Source organism: Rhagoletis zephyria, unplaced genomic scaffold (genome assembly GCF_001687245.7).
Source record: "Rhagoletis zephyria isolate East Lansing unplaced genomic scaffold, Rhagoletis_zephyria_1.1 Rzeph_scaffold_00333, whole genome shotgun sequence".
In the NCBI taxonomy this organism is placed as follows: Eukaryota; Metazoa; Arthropoda; class Insecta; order Diptera; family Tephritidae; genus Rhagoletis; species Rhagoletis zephyria.
Genome location: NW_016157417.1, coordinates 281,025 through 303,565, shown reverse-complemented (window position 1 = coordinate 303,565; position 22,541 = coordinate 281,025). Strand labels below are relative to the sequence as shown.

Genomic DNA, 22,541 nt, shown 5'->3' with positions numbered 1-22,541 from the left:
ACATAGAAAGGCTGTTTTAGGAGTGAAACCGCTCAGTCATCGGCAAATCAACGTATAGTATTCAGATCCAGAATAAGTGCGTAAGTGGGAGTTAACTTTACGAAAACTGAAAATACATATACAGCTGGTTGTACACATACACAGAACATCAACTTGTAGAGAATCAAATCAACTCCGGGCTTTTCAGTAGAAGTGAAAATGTCAACTTCCGCTTTAACTAATTGCACACGAAAGGATATAGATATAGCTATTACCAACTCTGAGGGCAGAGGGAAGAAAGTGCTCCGTGCGGATGGTGTCACATGTATGCACAGCCTCGAAGGGCAAACCGGTAATAATCGCTTCGTCCAGGCTACACCTCAGGACCCGAAACTACTACACACTCCCTTCAACCTGAGCTTGAACCACCACGAAAAACAAGAAAATATGTCATCCCAGTCAAACACAGCCAACAGCACTCAATTTAAATCGAACACTCAACAAAACCTACAGGTGAATAACCATTTGGATAAAATGTCCGTTCGATCGCTCAGTTCGGAAGATGTCTCTACAACAGTGGAGGGCAAGTGCTGTAGTGCTGCAGCAAGGAACCCGGCAATCAAAACCGGACGTCGAATTCAACTGATGCAGGTAAAGGTCACACTGGTGTGGCATAAGAAACATAAGATGACCTCAAAAATAATATTTTTTTTTTTTTACTTTTTGCCCCAAAAATTTGTGTTTAGTTAATTTTAGTTTGCAATGGGTTTGTCTGTACTTACATACATATGTATGTGTAAATCAGTAGTGGGCAGAGCAAACTTTTACTTTGAGCACGTCTTAAAAAATTTAAAAAATGTAAAGAGCGCTTCCAAGAGCTCGGTAGCATGTAAAAGGTGATGCCCATCACTGTTGTAAATAGTTCAAAGTTATTTCACTTACATACATACATATTTACATGTTTCCGCGATCAGACTAGCCTACTTATTATAAACTCAAAATTTATTTTCTTTGATTTTTCGGTTGAAAGATATGTAAATCGTTTAGCCCTCTGTGTACAAAATTAATCAATGTGAAATTATCTGCTTATTTACTTATTTCAGATGATAATCTTGCCATTCATTCCAATACTGGCATTAATTGTTCAAACATCTGTTATTCTCCAAGAGATTCTCGACTACAAGGCAGAAGTAGCCGATATCGAAACACAAGTGAGCGATTCTCGTTTTCACACTTCTTACATTCGGTATAGTATATGTATGTGTGTACATATGTATGTAAATTTATATATGAAAAGCACAGGGGTAACCATAACAATTTGTTCCGTCAATGTTGCCAATAATGCCCATTCCCTTTGGATTTGTTAAATGCTGTACAGGGGCGCCGTCAGGCGATTTTCTTATTCAAGAAAATGTATATAAATAAGTACACTGCAAAAAGTAACATCAGAGTCCTTTTCACTTTTTCCATGTTAGTGATTTTAATGTCGTAATTTTTTTTTTTTTATTGAGCTAACTGAAAACTCATTTTACATAAAAATGTATAGACAACACCACTCTGCGGCTGCCAAAATGTACAAATTTGAACAAATGTACCAATCGTGTCATTTCGACTTTAGACATCCTAGTTTCGATTGCTGTGAGCGTAAAATATGTTTCAAGTAAACAAACGATCGCTTGGCGCTAAATAATATTGTATGCTTTAGTTTGAAAGCGATATGATTAATTTTTTTCTCAGTGTAGTTATACGCATTTTTGAAGCATGCTCAACGCTGGAAGCCGAACCTGCGACCAGGCAAATCAAAAGGCATCCATCTCTAGATATAAATTGAAGGACGAAATCCAAGACTACACGCGACAACCACTGGACCCGGCGCCTTGCAGAGCTACACTAACTCTAGCGTCGTGAATGCTTAGAGCTTGGTTGGTAGCCGCTATATTCCATAAATGTGTCAATCAGAATGTCGCAGTCAGATTATCCCCTGAAACAATACCTCTGCATAGCCGCTTATCTTCATTAAAAATGCACAGAGAATAATAGACCAATAAATACTTATTAAAACCGCTAGCTACTTTTGTATGCATACACATCTACATAAATAAGTACTAGGGATGTTACGAATGTCATATATTTCACATTCACAATGCGAACGCGAATGCGAATTTTCAGAATGTGAATGCGAATTTTCAGAATGTGAATGCGAATTCCGAATGTTTAGGAACACAACTAAAAAAGCCATAACCAACTTAAGTCAACGTTTTTAATACTTACAATTTTTATAAATTACAATTGGAATATAAGAACTTATTAAAACATTGAACCAGGGCTAAATACACCTACATATATGTACAGTATGGGTATTCATCTAAACGCGCAAATGCATAGTAACCGCGTAAACCTCATACGCGGCGAGAGAGCCTCGTTTTTCTTTAAGATAGGCCTGCAATTGAGTATTAATTTCACATTTTCAATGTCCTCAGATTCCACATCAGACCCTTCGCTTTTGCTCGAGGAATATAAAATTCATTATAGGCTGCTTATAGGACTTTGAGCCGAACTTGTTGAACATTCGCATTCGATGCGAATTTTTAAAATGATATGAACCATTGGCTTAACCGAAAGCGAATGCAAATATTCGTAACATCCCTAATATGTACATGTACATATGTATATATATATATATGCTGAAAGCGTTTAAGGTGAATAACCAATAAGCATTAGCTATGTATCTGTCTGTACGTACATACGTATATATGTATGTAATTCCGCACGTCTGTCGCAAAGTACTGTATTACAACCTGGGATTCATTGAATAATCAAATATTTAGACAATAAATTATCAGGTAGACAATACTCGTAGAACCTGTAAGGGCCACACCAGGATAAATACATGGGTACATATACTTGTATATAAGTATGTATGTATGTATTTTGGACCACTTGAACCGTTTTCGATTGTTCTTTTTTCGGAAAGGTGGTACCTCAAGTGTGGTCCCATTACAATTTGGTTTAGTTCCGCTCATTGGGTCATGAAGAAATTAACGGTACCTACTCCTAAAATTTTCTATGTGTATTGTATTTAGTCGGTTGTATTTTTTGCTTGTATACAATCTAATTCCGTTCTTACACAGTTTTGATTTAACACGGCTTATCAAAGCAGATATTTCGTTTTTACACGGTTTCATTTGATTTAGCACGATTAAGAAAAGTTATTTGATAGAAATTTTAAACAAAAATATTTTCGGGTGAGTTGCAAAGCGCATGAATCTTCACACGAATGTATCGTTTTGTATAATTAGTAGCGAAGCGAACATGCATTCGCCAAAATGCGGCGAAATTAAATTTTAGGTATCATCACTGATGCATTTTCGCGATCGTGGTTCGTTTCGTTGTATCTGTTATTTTCATTCGCTTCGCCAAACTCATTTTTTTAACCTCACTTTTATTAGCTCGGGATGTAACTATGTAATATTGATGCGCCTAAAAGACTTCCATTCTCAAGTTACATACCGAGTTTTAGTTTTTAACCGACTTCAAAAAAAAAGGAGGAGGTTATCAATTCGTGGGAGTATATATTTTTTTATGTATGTTATCGCATAACTTTCCTTTTGCATCGGAAAGGTAGTGTCTCAGAGGTGGTCCCATACTAATCTGGTTTAGATCCGATCATTGGATCATGAAATAATTAACGGTACTCGTAAAATTTTTTATGAGATTTCTTGTTTAAACTATATTTTTTTATTTGTATTAAATTTTTGATGATTTATTGTTATTTTTTAATTACGTAACGCCATTTGTATGTAAATAAACCAAAGTTTAGAAAGGGTTTTTTTATGTACATTATGATGTGTGTATTATATCGTATGTTATGTACGATGTGCGTATTAAACCGTACCAGAAAAAAAAATCGTCGTTCACTCCTGAGTCTAGAGTTTTTGTGCAACGAAATTTCGAAAAAAAAACGTAGGGGTCTGATTAACATTCCTAAGGAAGTATTTCGATTAATCCAGCAGAAATTAAAAAAAATTTGTTGCCGAATTGTTTGTCGAAATTCCCTTGCACAAAGTACTTTAGACCAGGGGTGTATTGCGAACTATTTTTTTTTTTTTGTAAGGTGTGGTACATGGTTGTACATAAACGTACTCGTTTTAAGGTAGCAATAAACATACTACATAGTACATATATACCACCAAAAACATTTAAAGGTAAAACTATGTATGTGTTTATGTATACTAAGTATATTGACCCAGACAAATTTATTTTCCGTTTATCCTTTGGATTTTCGCAATATATATCAGATGATATTTGAAACTTACCATAAATACCCGTAAATATTATATATATACTTATGTACATACATACATGCTTATACTTTATGAAAAGGATACATATAAATATAGTATAACATTCTGTTTTCAAAAAAAAATAAAAAATATGAATATAGGTAACAATAGCTACAAACTTGGGAAAAGTTGTTACTCGTCTGCAACTTGAGCGATCGGAAGTGTCCTTTTATATTTTCACAAATGGCAGTAGAGAACGGTGAGTATAATTTATATTTACCAAACTTTTATTAAACAGCATACGTGCATAGGAATTAAGTAGTTACAAACAAGGAATGACACCGAAACTATTTCGTTTTTCAAAACCGAAACCGTAACCATTGAAACAATTGTCGATCACACTTACTGCTTGTCAAAATTAGTTAAAATATTTTTTTTAAAGTACCACATTTTCGATTTGGACCTGGTGCGGATCTAGTTACTATCGGGCTAGTTTGTTTTTGGCGATAAAGATGTAGTTCGGAACTATAAATTTGATTCACTAGTTCGCCGGTTTCCTGCAGGGAAATGTACAAATTCTCACTTCTCGTACAAAGTGTCTCAGCGAGAAGACCTCCTGACTCAAACATCGTTGGTCGCGAGTTCAAATCGCAGCGGAGGCTGTTGTGATGTGAGTTTTCAGATTTAATAAATTTAAGCTTTTGCGTACCGCCTACAAATTTTTTTTTTAAATATGTAACAAAAATGGAATTTATAAAAAAAAGAAAAACACAGACAAAAAATCCAAAAATCGAATCTTAAAAAGGTTTTCTTATAAAAGAAGTTATTGTTTAAAGTCTAGCTTGAAACTATCCACTTTTGAACTATGTATCTTTGATCTACACATAGAACTACTTTACAACTATCCAAAACGGAACTGGTTAAAAACGAGTTGCAAAGTAATGCACTGGGCGCGGATTGCCACTGCCAATGACATCGCCGTGTAAAAGTGGACAGTTGGAAGTAGAGTTGCAATTTTTAGTTCACTTCTAGTTCGTTCAGTTCATTGGACTAGCTCTTCTGAGTCTTAGTTCGTTCATCTTATTGAACTATAGTTCGCCTAATTAAATTGGTACTTTGGTAGTAGGGGCTGAGTTACAGAACAACAAAAATGTAAGTTTTATAACCAGGGAACGGATTTTATGGAAATTGCCTTTTTTCTGCTAACGAGATAGACTATATCCGATTACCAATGCCCACGATTTAGCTTTCTCTGATTCCGTACATTCACATTTGATGTCTCCTTTTTTGCCTTTTTTTAATACATTTGCCTTTGGTGCTTTTTCTTTTCTAATAGCCAATTTACACGACGACTTTTCAGCCTGCGATTTTGGCACGTTCCCTTTTAAAATAAGTCTTCGAAAATCCTCGTGCATTTTTCGTTTCTTGCGTATTTTTGACATTTAAGCGTCAAATTTTCTTTGGTCAACTCTTTCGTCCTCAATTTTAAAGCGGAGCGAATCCACCCAGGATGAAAAGTCATCGTGTAAATTGGCTCTAACTTTCAATTATAAAGGGCAAGGAAAAATCCCTTAATTCTGATAATATGCAAGTTTTAAACGTTCCATATTTAAATTGGGGTCCACTTGTATCAACTCATGTCAATGCACGTTTAGTATGTATATTCAAGGCTTTTCCTCGCGAAAATCGAGTAAAAATGTTGCCAGAAAATTCGAAATGCATCTTGTGGTTCAATGTTACTACGATTATAGAGATTAAAGTTTTGTGAGTTAAAAACTAGAAAAGAGAAAATAGTCAAAGATTTTAAGTACACATTTTTCATATAATGAAACTAGCTCATTGTTTTTCTCTTTTTACTTGCAAAATAAACCTTTCTAAAATAAATGTATATATAATTTTCTTTTCTTCAATTTCACCTTCGAAATGCGACCAAATTGCCCTTCGCTTTGGCATCTAAAAAAGCTATATAAGCCCTATCGGAAAGTGATGTACATATATACGGTTTATAGAGAATTTAATTGGCTTTCCTTTGCCGTATTTTATATTAAGATTTTTAAATTTGTTCGTAAGATATAAGTGATAAAAAGGAATTAATTTTTTCTTTAAACTGAATAACGGTAAATTGCAAATATCTCGAATATGTATCCATGGACAAAAAAATTAACTCGATTTTCAGAATCACCGAGCAATTCTACTTAGGAGTTGGATAGTGGCGTTTGGAGAACAAAAACCAAATTAAAATTTGTGATCCAGTGTAATCAATATTTTTTTTTTCATAAATGTCTAGCTAATTATACATATAACACCGCGCGATAATAAATTTTAAACACAAATATCAATAAATTCGCGAAACCATGGGCCAAATATAGTATAATTGCGTTTTTAGTTTCTCTCTTTCATTTGGTGGGTACCAATTTTTATTCTACATTGCATTGAAATTTTTAAATAATTTTTGGAAGTAATCATATCTTTGAAATTACAAAGTCCTTTAAAATAAATCCTGACGTCAAAGAGGAAACATAAAAACGCCACTTTAAATCGAAAAGTAGGTTTCAAACCCATTTATTTATTATTTATTTTATGGTAGGAGAGATAGAAGCAATTTTTTCGATTTAAGTTGTTGAAAAGTAATGAATATCTAAATCCTGGGATTGTGATAACGACATCCCGAAAATCCCGGAATCGGAAAAGGCCGAATAATTAACATCCCTAGTCTGGTTATCACTACCACTACACTAACGACGTTTTTGACGTCATGCTGTGATCGATAAAGCTGTCGTTGTCCTTAACCGGAGCTTCTTCCTCCGACTTGTGTTAACCAGACATTGAACAACCGGCCCTTAATGTCGCAAACAAATTTTAGAAAACCTTAGAAAGCACATATCTGCGGTCATAACAAATAACCGTCTAAGTCGACTTAAGAAAGAATTGAGTTATATATGCTATCGATTTCTACAACTACTATTCCATGTTTATGTGAAAGCGTTTTTTCTCTAATTCAGGTTTTTGGACTTGGGTGATTATTGCTTATGACCACATATATGTATTTATTTAGCAAATAATCTTTTTTGTTAAACTTGTTTTTATAGTTTTATTACAAACCCGAAATCGAAAAGGAAACGAAGCTAAATTTTAAGAACGAAACCAAAACCGAAACCGAAACACTTTGTAAAACCGAAACCAGTTTCATTCCTTGGTTACAAATGAGTCCGTGGGACCAAAAGTTGCCAAACCCACGGCCTGATAAAGTTCACTAGTAAAATTGATTTCAATTGATGTTGTTGAACTCTAATTTTATTTGAGTTGGCTTAAAGTTTTATGAAAAAGTTTTTAAGAAAAATAACCATTTATGTACTCGTATATATTTATTGCAGTTTAAATTCATCCTTAATTTCAGGTCAAATTTAACGCAAAGGTTCACTGTAACCGATAACGCATTGAATAACCTAACAACTTGGAACGAAGTTAGTGTACCCACATTGCCGGATGATGACGAAGATTTTGAAGTAATGCTTAACCGTACAGAGTTTCAAAATCGTTTGAATGAATTCAGGTAGTTTTCATTTCATAAAATATCGCCGTAACTCCCTAAATATTTGAGCCAATTATGCAGAATTTCTCTTTATACTTATCATCAGGGAACGGAATGATTAAGAATGTCCACGATTTAGCTTCCCTGATTCCATATATACACATTTGATGTTGCCTTTTTAAGATAATTCCCTTTTTCGCCTTTTTACCTAAAAAAAAAAATGATTATGGCATTTACATTTTTTTTTTGTAATATTAAAAAATAAATGCCTAGATTCGAAAATAGCGCTACGAAAAATTAGTATGTATAGAAAACCGCTGTGTGTAAGTAGTAGTGATATACTTAAGCAAACATTTTAATGGTAATTTCGTTTTTCCAAAAAAAAGGCGGGCCCTCTACGGTGCAAAATATGTTTGATGTTACCAGGGTGGCATGATTGTTTAAAAAGAAATGAGCCATTTCTGAAAAAAATCGCCAAAAATCGCAATTTTTTTTTTTTATAAATTTCATGAAATCGGCTTAAAAAATCTTTTATTTTAAAAATGATATCTGGTTATAACATAGTTTTTAAAACCAAAAACGAATACAGTGCCTTCAGGGTATTAATAAATAACACAAATCACTTATATGATAGTGATGTACAGATAATTTTCTTTAAAAATATTCTTACGTTTAAAAATTATTCGCATTAACACATTTCCCTTTAGAACTGCGCAATTAATAAATTTATTATAACTCATATTAATTAATTGATTAATCGTACAATCCAAATACTTTCACGTTATATACAGGTCCTACTGGGTTATTTTGTTAGCCTCTGCCAAGCGGCTGGATTCTATAACTGCGAGAAATTGCAGTGTACACTGAGTGCAGAACTCACAACCAAAAACTCGCCGAATAAAATTCAGTGAGTTTCTTGGAACAGAAGTGTACACAATTTTGACCGCTAAAAACTCAATCTCACACACTTCCTGAATCGCAAAATGAAGAGTGTACACAATTTGCAGTGTACTCTTGAAAACTTGCGGTTACAGAATCCAGCCGTCCAGGCGTCCACAAAATATACTCACTCACATTAAGGAGTTACTTACTGTTTTGGTATACATTCGTACAAATTGCATGCTGCTTAGAGATCGTGTGAGATCGGAGCCAGAAGACAGCTCAATAACGGATGTTATGAATTGGTATACCGCCATTAACCGAGCTCTCTTGCACCACCTAACCGAGCAAATAAAAGAAACGGATAACAGTGGCGTTTGGCGGTACTGAAACTGAATTTTATTTTTGCATTAGGGCGATGTTAAATAAACTCCTTTATATACAATCTCATTGGTATAGCTATCTCATTGGTTTCAAAAATCTTTTAAAGAGTATTGAGTGTCAAAACATTGCCGCCTCTTTTGGAATCAAATACTATGGACGTGGATACTTGGGCTTGGACGCGTTTGTTTCCTACATTCGCTACGAATTTCTATCTCGTGAACTCATCAACTCTACATTGAATTATGTGCCCAGTTTGAGGCCGATGTACATGAATATAACTAGGACTCATAAATACAAAAAACTAAAAGCAATGTGAGTATATTGGCGGCTGCACTTAGCGCTCATAAGCAGAGATATGTGCATACATTAGGGTGGTCCAAAAAAATGCATGTGGGGGGGGATTGGGGGGAAGTAAAGTCGGAATTTTTATGCTCTCATCCCCTATTTTTTATTTTGAGATAAAAAAATATTTAGAGGTCGCTCAAAGCGTCCAAAGGAAAAAAATAACTTTTCGTAGATGTCGTATAGAATTCTTAAAAATCAATATTTTTCTATCGGAAAACTCTGCTTATCTGCAGGATATTTCCAATAATAATACCCAATTGTTTATTTAACCATTTTTTCATCGCAACTATAATTTATGGGTCCGTCAAAAAACCCGAAATATGCAATGGGGGGACCGATAAAAAATCGTTAGTATTAAAAATAGTTAAATAAGCAATCGGGTATTATTATTGAAAGTCTCCTGAAGAGAATCAGAGTTTTCCGATAAAAAAAATGTTGATTTTCAAGAATTCTACGCTTTTCCAACGAAAAGTTGTTATTTTCCCATATACAAATACATGGAAAACTTTGAGTGCGTGGAGCGACCTCTTAATATCTTCTGATTTCAAAATCAAATAAATAGGCGTATACTTTTTTCGATATTGAACAATCCTAGGGATTGAGAGCATAACAATTCCCACTTTACTGTTTTTGGACCACCCTAGTATACATACATATATATGATGGCGAGAATGTAAATAGGGAAGAGACGTTTTGGCAAGTTTTGGTTATTTTTCTTATATGTATGCATATGCAAAAATAGCTTATTATCTAATGGCGATTTGGTATTTTCCAAAAAATGGTGCAAAATGTGTTTGATGTTACACGCAACCCTGTAAAAGGGCATGTTTTTGTCTTCTGGACGTTGTGTGTCTTAATATTTTGTGGTTTTAAGAAACTATCTTCGCTGATCAAGCTTCAAATGGCTTTTTGCCGTAGAACAATTATAAAAATTCGACGAATTTGACAAATCCCTCATTTAATTCACACACTATGACGCACTCATAAAAGCGAAACATTAGAAAAACGTTTTCAAAATTTTTCATTTTCATATATGTACTTCAATAGCAAACAAAAATTTGTACACAACTGCATACTCAACTCAAAATTTACATTTTTTGGATTCTGGCACTATTGAAGTAAATGAGCGAAAATGTTCATCAAAATTTAAAATTTTTCAATCCAATTTCTTTGAATTTTTTTGTTGCATTTTTTTTGTTCACTCATTTTCTTCCATACCTTCCACAAACAAAATAGGTAAAATCAACGGTAAAACCTTGCTACTTAAACTTTGCACTGCACTTTATTGCACTAAAATTGGATGGACACAAAACTTCATAAATAAATAATAAACATTAATCAAACGAAAGGGAAATGGGCAAAGAATGCTAAAATTTCTCTTCCCTATTTATATTTTCGCCACCGTACATACATTTACATACGTATGTACAGTAGACTGTCCAAAAAAAACCAAAGTGTTTTTTTTTTTGTTAACGCATACCCCCTCATTTTATTGATTTTGTATTAAAAACTATCCGACAAAAATTTTATGCAATTCGGACCATGGCAACCCGTGCCGACTTGCGGTCAAAGTTATCAGAATAAGCTTTGGGCAGTTCGCGTGTTTTGTTAATTTACTAATTTTACTTCTGTATAAAAGGGTATTAATATACTCCCAAACATTTGCAACAAAAATTTTTTCCATATATTTTTGGGACAGTCTAATGTACATAGATGTACTTGTTTCATTATTTTACAGGAATGTAAATGTTTTGAAAAATATTCGAAATTTGTCTGATGAACGAAACGCAATACAATATTACGACGCTATGCACAACTTTACCGATGATTTACGGATACTTCAAAAAGCTCTGCGGTTGAAGATTAAGTAAGTTGGAAAAGTGACGGTAAAGTACTCATATTAGAAAACATTATAGCATATATAAAATGTGGTGGGTCCATAAAGCGCGGAAAATGAAACTAAGCGAAACTCCATAAAAAAAAAATCGGTTTATTTTTCAACTTCGCCTAACGTTTCATCTCTAGAGATTTTCAAAGTGGTCCATTGACAGTAATCTCTCGAGTCGTTAACTCTGATTTTACCGGATCCACTGACCCCAAAAATCCTCATACTTTTGTTCTTTATCTGATTTGACACACTGGCTAAACCTGATCTGCATACATTTTTTCTCCCTTGTGATGGAACATTCATATACATACATATATGTACATACATATGTGATACATATAAACTAATTTTCCAATCTACTACTAAAAATGTCCGCGCAGAGAATATGTCGATAGAACCCTTTCTGAGGCTGCGAATAAGGAGGTGGTTGGCATTGGCATCTTGGTCGTTGTTCTATGCGTTTCTCCAATCATCATTATTTTGGTTAAGAATGCTGCCGCTACAATACAGGTAAACACCTACAGGCAGCTACATACATACATAGCTAATAGTACTATATGCTTTCATTTATTTAATTTTACATACTTTCACGATTACGATTGGAAAGCTGTATGCGGTGAATTTAGCTCAAAAAGCCAGGGAACTAAAAAGAGAGAAACGCAAAAGTGATTCGTTACTTTTCCAAATGTTACCGCCGAGTGTGGCAATGCAGCTGAAGCAAACCCAACAGGTAAGTAATACGTAAATGCACACATAACTGATGTGAATTAGTTTAATTCAATAGATTTCATACCATTATAACTACATACGATATCCTATCAACATTATACTGTACATATGTATGTACATTAGAGTGGTCCAAAATAAAAAAGTCGGAATTTTAATGCCGCCACCCCCTAGGATTGTTCTGAACCGAAAATAAATATACCCCTATTTTTTTATTTTGAAGTTAAAAAAATATTAAGGGGGTGCTCAAAGCGCTCAAAGTTTTCCATGTATTTTATATGGGGAAAAAACAACTTTTCGTAGAAATAGTGTACAATTCTTGAAAATCAATATTTTTCAATCGTAAAACTGTGGTTCTCTTCAGGAGACTTCAAATATTGATATCCAATTGTTTATTTAACCATTTTTTATGATTAAAGATTTTTTATTGGTTCCCCATTGCATTTTCAAGGACCCATAAAATATAGTCACCATGAAAAAATTGTTATAGGAACAATTGGGAATCTCCTGAAGATAAGCAAAATATTGATTTTCAAGAATTGTACACTATTTCTACGAAAAGTTGTTTTTTCCCCATATAAAATACATTGACAACTTTGAGCGCTTTGAGTACAACCTACTTTTTTTATTTCAAAATAAAAAAATAGGGGTATAATTTTTTTTTGGCATAGAACAATCCTAGGGGCTGGCGGCATTAAAAATGCGACCTTATTTTATTTACATACATTTGTGGACCACTTTAATGTACATTGCCCGATTTAATAAAAGTAACTTTTTCTAAATGTACTTTGTTTCATACAAACATTTATGTAAAAAAAAAAAAAACAGGTACCCGCGGAGATGTATGAAGCTGTAACGGTTTATTTTAGCGATATTGTAGGCTTCACGGGGATAGCTGCAAGATGTACACCACTCGAGGTAGTTGCTCCTACACTTGGTACCAGCAAATGTTTGGGAACACACAACTTTTTAGCTAAAACACGGAAACGACGAATATAAAAAAAAAAACGGTTTTGAAATCGTGCATTTGATAAGCTTTCATGGTAGTTTTGACTCGCACATTCTTCCCATCATAGGCGGCTTTTATCAAACAATCAGATAAGCTGGCTGGACCTCTTGCACAATTTTTGGTTCAATTAACCGGGGAATGAATTAAGGGGTGGGGCCCCTTTCCGACAGCACATATTCTTAACCAATTGTGCGGGGAAACTAATTAACCGGGGGTCAATTAAGCTGGGAATACTGTAGTTTGCATATGCGTCACCTTATTGTATGCTTTAATTTTTTACCCGTGGTAGACAGACGTGCAAGCATGTAGGGCAGTGATGACTTTAATTGTCCCCCTTCAAAGTTCCCTTTTAATGCCGAATTTCCACTAGGCATTGAAATGCCAAAAAATGTATGCCATTTAAAAAAATCCCATGTGGAAATAAACTTAATGACAATTTTTTTTTTAATGCCAGATGTTTTCAATGGCAAATTTGTATTTAGATATCATTTTCTCTTCGTTGCTTATGAAAAAAAGCAGAAGTTTTATATTTACATTGCATTCTTGTTCCCAGGTATCTAACTTCGTCCGCTAGAGTCAACGTAACGTATTTCCGCGAAGGGAATTGAAGGGGTTTGCTTTTTTTTTGAAGAAAGCCATAACAGTTTTTTATTAAATTGACGACGAGTACACTCCGGATCCGACCATGGTCCGCCAATATCTAAGGCAAACTTGAGGGTATTTATCAACTGCCATAAAAGGGCTAAGTGATGCCCATGCTCCCGGGCCTAGCAGCCCACGGCCTGCGTCCTAGGAATGAGGAGAGAGGACCGACATGCGATATGCCTCTTTCACGTATTTGGTAGCTGATGCTCCCGCCATTTACGCAAATGTAGCATTTTTACGAAGCAGAGGTTCCGAAATTCCTACTTGTGGTAGGGAATTCGTATTAGCCACTGGGAGAATGTTGTTGAAAGCTTTATCAATGCTATTTAGTCACTATTTGATAGGCTTCAGGTATTGAGAAAGCTCTTTTGGATTTATCTTTTGCCTGATGAATCCAAGAGAGCAGTGAGGCGTATACTATAGGTCGAAAGCCTTCGTTTGACTGAAGTCTGAATATTTGCTGGTCCTTAGCATTATAAATTTGTATACCTATGTATTTGCATCTCAAATCGCCATTCGTTACTGTTTTCAAAAGCAAACGAAAAATTTGGAATTGTGTGTTTCAATAAGAAAAATAGCTTTAAAAATTTTGTTAAAAATTGGATAAAAGTTGTAAGCCATATAATTTCAATAAAAAAGCGAGGTCTTAACATTTTTATGAAACTTTTGAAACATTCCAAATTTTACGATCCGCTTTGATCTACAGCAACCTGTTTGGTCAGATGTCCTATGTCCTATGTCATAAATGTATTGTATGTATTTCCGCATTTACGTTCAAAACTTCCAGGTGGTTACTTTCCTCAATTCAATTTATCGTGTTTTTGATGAACGCATCGAGTGCTATGACGTTTATAAAGTGGAGACCATTGGGGACTCATACATGGTTGCTTCTGGACTGCCAGTGAAAAATGGTAGGTAAAAATTGATGTACCCAAGGTAAGTTATTTCCATTAATCAGGGCCTTCAGAGCTTATATTAGTGTCGTCGACCAAAATGGCCGATTCGATCACTCGGTCGCTCCTTGGTCGGCAATGCCAAAGCTGCGAGTGTACTTCTGCAATCAAAAAGCTTCTCATAAAAAAAATCATTTGCCGTTCAGTATCGGCCATGATGCAAAAATTTAAAGTTTAAACCACTGAGCGGCAGCCTGAACATTTTGGAAGTTTTCTAAAAAATTTCATTCGCACACATAAATATGTACATATGTACATACATTCTCACTTTCAGTCTCAAACTAAAGCAAAATTTAATACTTGCATGCAAGGCGAATTCATTCAAGCTGATAGCGGCAACAAAACCAAATTTGCTTAATCCAAAAGATAGCATAGAGCATCCGCTAAGACCAAAATAATACGAGGTCATTTAATTAACATCGAATCCTTCGAATTCGGATGGATTATTGCATTCATAGTCCTGCAAAATACTTAAGAAAAAAAAAGTTAATTAAAGTAAATTTAAAATTTAAATTTAATTGTTTCAGTAGGAGAAAAGCAGCTACCCTGCAAACCATTTTTTCAGAGTATTCTGAATCGTAAAGAATTTTTAAAGAATTCGGAAAGATCCCATCCGATTTTTTTCCGAATTTTCTAAAATCAAATAAATTACGCACACTTCCATTCTTTTACGAAATTTCGGAAGAAAATCGGTAAAGAAATGAAAATAATGCTGCTATGTGAAGAATTTCTTGCAGACTTCTTGCAGAATGTTCTTTATTTTTCGTACAGAAATTTCTTTACGAGTTCGTGTCAACCACTTCATATAATTTTCTTTGAACATTCGGAAAAAAATCGTTACAGAAATCAGATACTCCTAAAGATTTCGTTAAGATTTCGGGAACTTTGGTTTGCAGGGTAATTGTTTCACAAAAATTCTAGATTGTAAAAATTAAACTTTTTTTTAAGAAGGACTGATTGAAACACGGATCTTGGAACGTTCGCTTATCTCTGGTTATTGAGGCTTGTAAAGAATGAACTTATGCTTCTGGGAAAAAAACTAATTGATCAAGAAAGAGTGTCGCACCAATTTTTATCTGCAGTGAGTGTCAGTGGAAATCGTACAGCAATTTTTTCCATTTTTTGAAAATAATTGCTTTTCTTTAAATTTTAATAATTTTCAATAAAAATGTGCTATAGCTACGGTGACCGATTTTGGCGTTTCAGTACCGATTTTTAGAAAATTATAACGCTGAATATATTTTTAAGGGCGGGACGCATAAGTGTCCCGATTTTTCGTATTTGTACCGATTATGTCCCGATTTTCAGTGTTTTTTTTTATAAATTTAAAAATTGTACTCTGTAATTATAAAAAATAATACTGCCTGTCTAACATACTTTGTCTGAAAAAAAAATTGCCAAAAATCAACAGTAAGTCTAAGCTACTTCGAACTTGCACTGTGCTATAATAAAATTTTATGGGCTACGAAAACTGCACGATCAAACAAATTGTAAAAAATCTGCTTAAAAGGTTTAAAATTTTGATTAACATTTGTTGAAATTCGTCGAATTTTTCGTAAATGTTCTACAAAGGGTGAAATTTTGATTTACTTGTTTTTTTTATAGATAAAAAAATAATTAACATTTTTTAAACAAAGAAACATAGCCAAAACTTGCAAAAATGTCTTCTCCCTATTTACATTCTCGCTAGTGTATATATTGTGTGCAAACATTTTTGCGATAATTTTTCAACTGTTTATCTCTTCGTTTTGTCTTAAATAAAACTGTATTAAAAGATGTTGTTTTTTCGATTTATTCTAAAAATAAAATTATATGTTCGGGTTCGATGCTTTAGAAATGTTCCAATTTTTGTCCACAGAAATCTGGTCACCGCAACTATAGTTCACACTACAACAAAACCCATGAAACACAAAGTTTCTATCTTTTTATCCAGAATTTTTGGAATTTTTTTGGGTTTGCAGTTTTTTTGTTGTTTTTTTTTTTCATATGAAATAACATGCGATCATTCGTGATATGGAAGGCAATGCTCAGCACCGTCAACAAAAAAAGAGTTGTGTCAAAAATCGACGGTATTTTGTAGCCACTTCAAACTTGCACTTTATTATACTAAAATTAAATGGGCTATAAAACTGCATACCCAATAAAAATGTTGAATAAAAGGTGTGAAATTTTGCTGAAAATTGGAAGATTGTTTTTTGTTGTTACAAAGTTGTATGGATTTTGTTGTAGTGTGAACTATATTTGATTAAAAATTAATAAAAATTAAATTAAAAAAAAAAATTAAAAAAAAGGGAAATAATTACTGTACGATTTTTGCTGGCACTCAATGTAGGTATATTTTTTTCAATTTGTTTTAATCTTTTTTCATGCAGAGTGATTTAAAAGATCACGCAAACAAAGTTTCCGAAGTGATTCTTTCCATCATATTTTTTAGTATACCCACGCAAGAACCGCATTAAGAAAAGCCCGATTTGACTCAACACATATTTCTTTCAAGTGTTCCAAGCCAGTAATGCAATGTAAAAATTTTGCCGATAGTGCAGTGTAATACAATTTTCCGTATCCGGAAACGAATAGAAAACGACTACAGTTATTATTCATTTTCGTATCCGTAAACCGTTCGAAACGTTCGAAAAAAAGATGATTTTATTTGAAACACTAATTGTATTTTAGTTGTTCAAGCTAAACATTTGAAAGCATGCATGCGTAGTCGGCAGTGGATGAGCGTCCAGAGGGGCGTGCCGCTATTTGTTAGCTTCCAGAAGGTGTCGGGCTCGAATTCCGTCAGGCCATGAACCATGAAAAAGTATCTGTGAAGTGCAGAAGGAATGCGTATTGAACGAAAAATTCAATAAGACAAATTTCAGAAAAAAACAGCCGAGAAAGTGTCCGTTTCACAAACAATTTTCGGTAGTTGTGTCTGTACATACGTTTCTGCTGCACACTTTAGTGGGCCAACGGATCGTCAAAGTATCCGAAAATGGAATCGGTAAACGGACAGAAATTCGCACTTCATCCACTTTTTTTGTCCTTTTTCTGATCGGATGTGCGGACTCGTCCATTATCCATATACCCTTGCTGTCAGCTGATTAAGTTAAAGTTACATTTTGACCAGTTTTGGTTTTTTATTTTGTGATTGCTGTGGTGTAGTGGTAAACAGTGCGCGCTTCCACCCCGCAACGCCTGGGTTCAAACCCTGGTCAAAGCAACGTCGCAAAAAAATATAGACAAAGGTTTTTTCTTAACAGCGGTCGTCCCTCGGCAGGCAATGGCAAACCTCCGAGTGTATTTCTGCCATGAAAAACAGCTTCTCATAAAAATACAAACTGTAGGTCCCTCCGCTTTGTGTGACAACATCGAGGCGCACGCCACAAATCGAAGGAGAAGCTAGGCCAAACACTAACATATGTGTAAGCGCCAATCTATTATTATTATTATTAATCTAATGTTTATAGTTTTTTTTTTTAATAAAAGTTTAGCACATTACCTAACCAGAACCACATAAATCTACATTTCAAAGCTCTTACAAAAATTATAAAAATTCAACAAACTTTAACAATATTTCACCAAAAAGTTTTGAACTTTTTGTTCAGAATTTTTAGATATGCAGTTTTATTTTCCATTAAATTCCGGTTGGTAAAAGTGAAAATCGCATTCATTTTTAATAAATTTTTTTGGCTGACGATCTAAGCATTTTCTTCTATATAAAAGGAACCAACCTAAGATAAAACGTGAGTGAATTTAACCCCTACTTGGCTTCTTATATTTTTTTTTAATAACTAATCTTTATATATGGACCATACTAAAAGCTCCCTTTCATATAAAAATTCGTATTTGTGATAAACGTTGTCCCACCCATGACAAAGGAGTTTCGCATTTTTTGTATAATAAAGCCATCATCTTTTTATAGTTTTTGCTTTGCTTGTGTTCCTGGTTTAAGACATCAAGTTCACATAGAAAAGTGAAATAAATTCGCAGATTTTCCGATAAAAATTTATCTGCTACAAAAAGCAGGCACTTTTTTTGTCCCACCCGTTACAGAAGAAATAAATCAGATTTTTTCCATATAAAAGTAAGCTGGCATTTTTTTCGAATTTTGTAATATCTCATATAATAGTCAATTAGGTGTAGCTTTATCAAATTCTGGAATTCTTGAGTACTTGATACTTAAATTTAAACAAGAAAAAAATGTTTCTGTACAAATGTCCAACACTTGACGGTGTAATCGTCAATATGTAATCTTTAAAAACCAAAAATTTACTGAATAATTTTAGATGTTTCCCAGTAGGAAAATGTTTCGCTGGGCCCAATGCCTTTACTTCGGAACAAATTTCGTAATTTGTCATATTTGATTTTAATACGATCATTATCAAATCCTTGTATTTACATATCAAATACGTATATATGTCCATATTTATGTTTGCACACTTGTATTACATACAAATATTTATTTACACAACATGCATTGCCCGCCAATATGTCAATTTATAAGCATCTATCTACTTAGTGTGCAAATAAAAAAAAAATAAAAATTTATTCTATGGAAAATTGCAACCCTCTTTTATATGCTTATTTACATACATAGTATGTATGTGTGTAATTATTATTCACTCGGCAACACGCCCTTATCTTTTCCCTTACCCTTTTTTCCTTCGTTCGTTTGTGTGACGCTGATAACCACCTACATACATATATACATATAATCTATGCTTGCGGCGACACACGACGACAATCCTTCACTGCGAATATGGAAAACCACATGCAACTACATGCCAACTGCCGCCATTGGGGCTCGTCGGGCGGGGGGGGCGGGGTGAGCAGGCGAAAATCATGTTTCGGAAATTGCCACAATGGCCCTTGATTTACTAGACGCATCATCTTTTTTCAAAATTCCACGGTCAACAGGCACTTTGCAAATCCGCTGCGGCATCCACACCGGCCCGGTGGTAGCTGGTATTGTCGGTACAAAAATGCCGCGTTACTGCCTTTTTGGAGATACTGTAAACACAGCTTCGCGAATGGAATCCACTGGCGAGTCGCACAAAATTCACATCACGGACGAAATGAATGATGCTCTGCATAGGATTGGTGGCTTTCGTACCGAGCACCGTGGTCTTATCGAAGTAAAGGTAAATAATTTTAGATTTTTAATTCATTTGCCGTTAATGTAATATTTCTGCTCGCCCGTTTTATGTATGTATGTATGTATGTATGTATGTATTTGTCTGCAAATGTATGTATGTATGCAAGCGTCGTTTGTGTGGATGTGCCCAAGGTGTACTTACATCGTTTCACAAATTATATAAAACTTCTTTGACTTTAAGATATTACTTTTAAAAACATAAAATTGGACTAGTGTACGGGCAGGAGAGCTGAAATTCGGCCCCCACTTATTTATTACCAGGCTCGGATATTTTCTCTTTCCCATAAGTAATGATTTGGACGTGGTGGTGAATTGAAATGTAAGGCCCCTTACGACGGTCCCAACGGTCTCTTGGGTCGTCTTTATATCCCATCAGGAATTTATTGCAAAGGTTTGCAATGGTACGTAGTTACAACGGTAGCGCTGGCGGCGCTCATATTCACATCAGTAGAGTGGAACAGCAGGAATTTTCAGAAGAAAATTGCCTTGATTTGTAGTTTTTCGTTGCGTAAGCGCTGGAGACCCATGTACAACTAAATATGAAAACCTTGACTAATTAAAGAAAAAAAGGAAAGGGAGATAAGATACATGTTTTATGAGGCATTATTTTTGAACGTTACGCAATTAAAATTTTTCCAGAAAGCAGAAATTTGCAGCTTCCCCTCAAACTGAAATATAATTTCGCTCTCTCAATTCCCCTACTTTGCAAGTTTTTCAGGTACATACAAGAAAGCATAAACGATATAGGTGGCAACAGTTCTGTATAATTTTCAATACGAAAATGCTCTTATTTGTTTGCATATGCCTAACGGCACATATGACATGTATTATTATTATTTCTTTTAAAGGGGAAGGGTCTGATGAGCACGTATTGGCTGACTTGCAAGGATGGTCCGGTGAAGGCTCGCGGTGAGGAGATCTCCTGGTTTGCGGACATGCAGCCAGTTTTCTTGGAGAAATTGAAATCGGATCCACTTAAAAAAACCGGTAGCAAGCGGAAATAAAATGTATTGCAGATTCATATTCACATATAGACAAATTACATGTTGAAAAGTTTTTATATATGTACATGCATACCTATCAGCAAATCCCACGAGTTGTTTTTCTGTTTTAGTGTCATTCCCTTCTCTTGGTAAAAAAAAAAAATAAAGGCATTCTTGCATTTATTTCGATCAATGGAGTTCCAGAAACAAGTACAATAAAAAATTTATCAAGTATTTGAACAATTTTACCCTTAAAACGTTTATTTAGGAGAAAAAGTACCGAAATTACTAATTTTTTCAGTGTCACTCGAAAAAATCATAATTTTTTTTTTAATAAATTTCGTTATTTTTCAAATAGAATGTTCATATTAAAGGCAACGGAAGTTAAACTATGAAAATGTTCTTCTTTCCAAAACGAACGAATCTAGTGTAATAAGACTAGTGTATCACCAAATTAAAAGAAATTACATTGAGTATAAGATGACTATGATTTGAGAAACCAAAAGTCCATTTTTATAATTTCTATTGCTGCACTCGACATTCAATCTAAAATTGTTATATGTACATATACACGAAGAAAGAAATGTGCATAAAGAATACTTTTTAAAAATCTTAAACGCCAATATTTAATCACATTTATATAATATGGCCCTTAATTTTTGAGCCGTGCGTGGTGCTACGGGGCGTATACGTTACATACGAAATTACGGGTATATGTATGAGCATCAGGGGGTAGCCAACTCATTTTGCAGAATTCCCCGACTTCGACAATGAAATTCCCCGATTTTGCCCGAAATTTCGTCAATTTCCCCCACCCATAGATATCTCCTTATTTACAAAAAAAAAAATATTATATATGTATAATATTTACATACATACAGTGGTCGATAAAAATTTAGTCGACCCAAATTTTGACCACTTTTCAGAGAGATAAAGCTGAACATCGTCAGCGTAAGCATGTAAACGGGCATGTAAGCATGCATTGAAAATATCATTTATAAACATCTTAAAAAAAAAAATAAATCAAAAAACTTTCGTAAAAATTTCGAGCCTTTCTAATTCTGATTTTCTAAAGTGCAAGTTTCAAGTGGCTAAAAATTGTCGTTTAGAATATTTTTTCCGAAGGCGGTTTTCTTCTACATAAAAATAAATTGTGTTTCTTCGTTATTTGAAACGAAATGTGACAAAGACATTTCTAAAAAATCAACGGTAATTTGCAAAATTTCCAGGGTCGCATAATCAGTACTTTTAGTTGCATTTGCATTTCTTATGAATGAAAATGAAATTATGCAAAAATTAGTTAACATCTAATTCCTCACAAAAAACAGTTCATCCCCCGCTTCCCCACGCAAACTGAAATTCACCGCAAGTCGGGGAATACCCCACGAGTTGGCTTCCCTGATGAGCATTATTACTTTTTTTTTAGTATATCTCTTTCATTTAAACACAATTTCGCGATGGAATCTTGTTCTTTATATAAAATTGAAGATAATGCCGTTTCTAAGATAGGTGAACGAACCACCATTTTCGACCAAAAGCACGTTTTTATCGAAAAATGTAACAACTCGTGGGATTTGCTCATATATTTACATACTTATTTTATCGACGAAGAAATGTGTATTGTTTGGTTTTCACTATGTCATATTTGACGTCAAATGTTGTCAGTGGAATGAAAACGGGTTGTCATATGGCATCAAATGCGTTCGTTGTCATGTATGACCACGCACGGTCATATAAAATGACAGCCAAGTGAAAACGGCCTTTAAGAATAAAAATACAAGACGCACATTTG

At 34.3% G+C, this 22,541-nt stretch overlaps 1 protein-coding gene across 1 annotated transcript; it reads left to right on the top strand.

The window, feature by feature from the left end:
- Positions 1-221: 221 nt before the first annotated feature.
- On the top strand, positions 222-20,852 carry LOC108359065 (uncharacterized). Its single transcript, XM_017610712.1, has 13 exons — positions 222-630; positions 1,083-1,190; positions 4,424-4,521; positions 7,660-7,815; positions 8,925-9,056; positions 9,133-9,369; positions 11,141-11,269; positions 11,671-11,800; positions 11,898-12,020; positions 12,845-12,934; positions 14,458-14,581; positions 19,445-19,752; positions 20,615-20,852. Exons 1-13 carry the CDS (start codon positions 307-309, stop codon positions 20,768-20,770), a joined length of 2,115 nt encoding a protein of 704 aa, XP_017466201.1. The 5' UTR covers positions 222-306; the 3' UTR covers positions 20,771-20,852.
- Positions 20,853-22,541: the final 1,689 nt, after the last annotated feature.

Bases quoted from the DNA above. Each gene is read 5' to 3' on its own strand.
- LOC108359065 (XM_017610712.1), top strand. From the start codon at position 307: ATGCACAGCCTCGAAGGGCAAACCGGTAATAATCGCTTCGTCCAGGCT. The intron at 1,191-4,423 runs GTGAGCGATTCT...ATATGAATATAG, and splicing joins TAGCCGATATCGAAACACAA to GTAACAATAGCTACAAACTT. The intron at 11,801-11,897 runs GTAAACACCTAC...ACGATTGGAAAG, and splicing joins ATGCTGCCGCTACAATACAG to CTGTATGCGGTGAATTTAGC.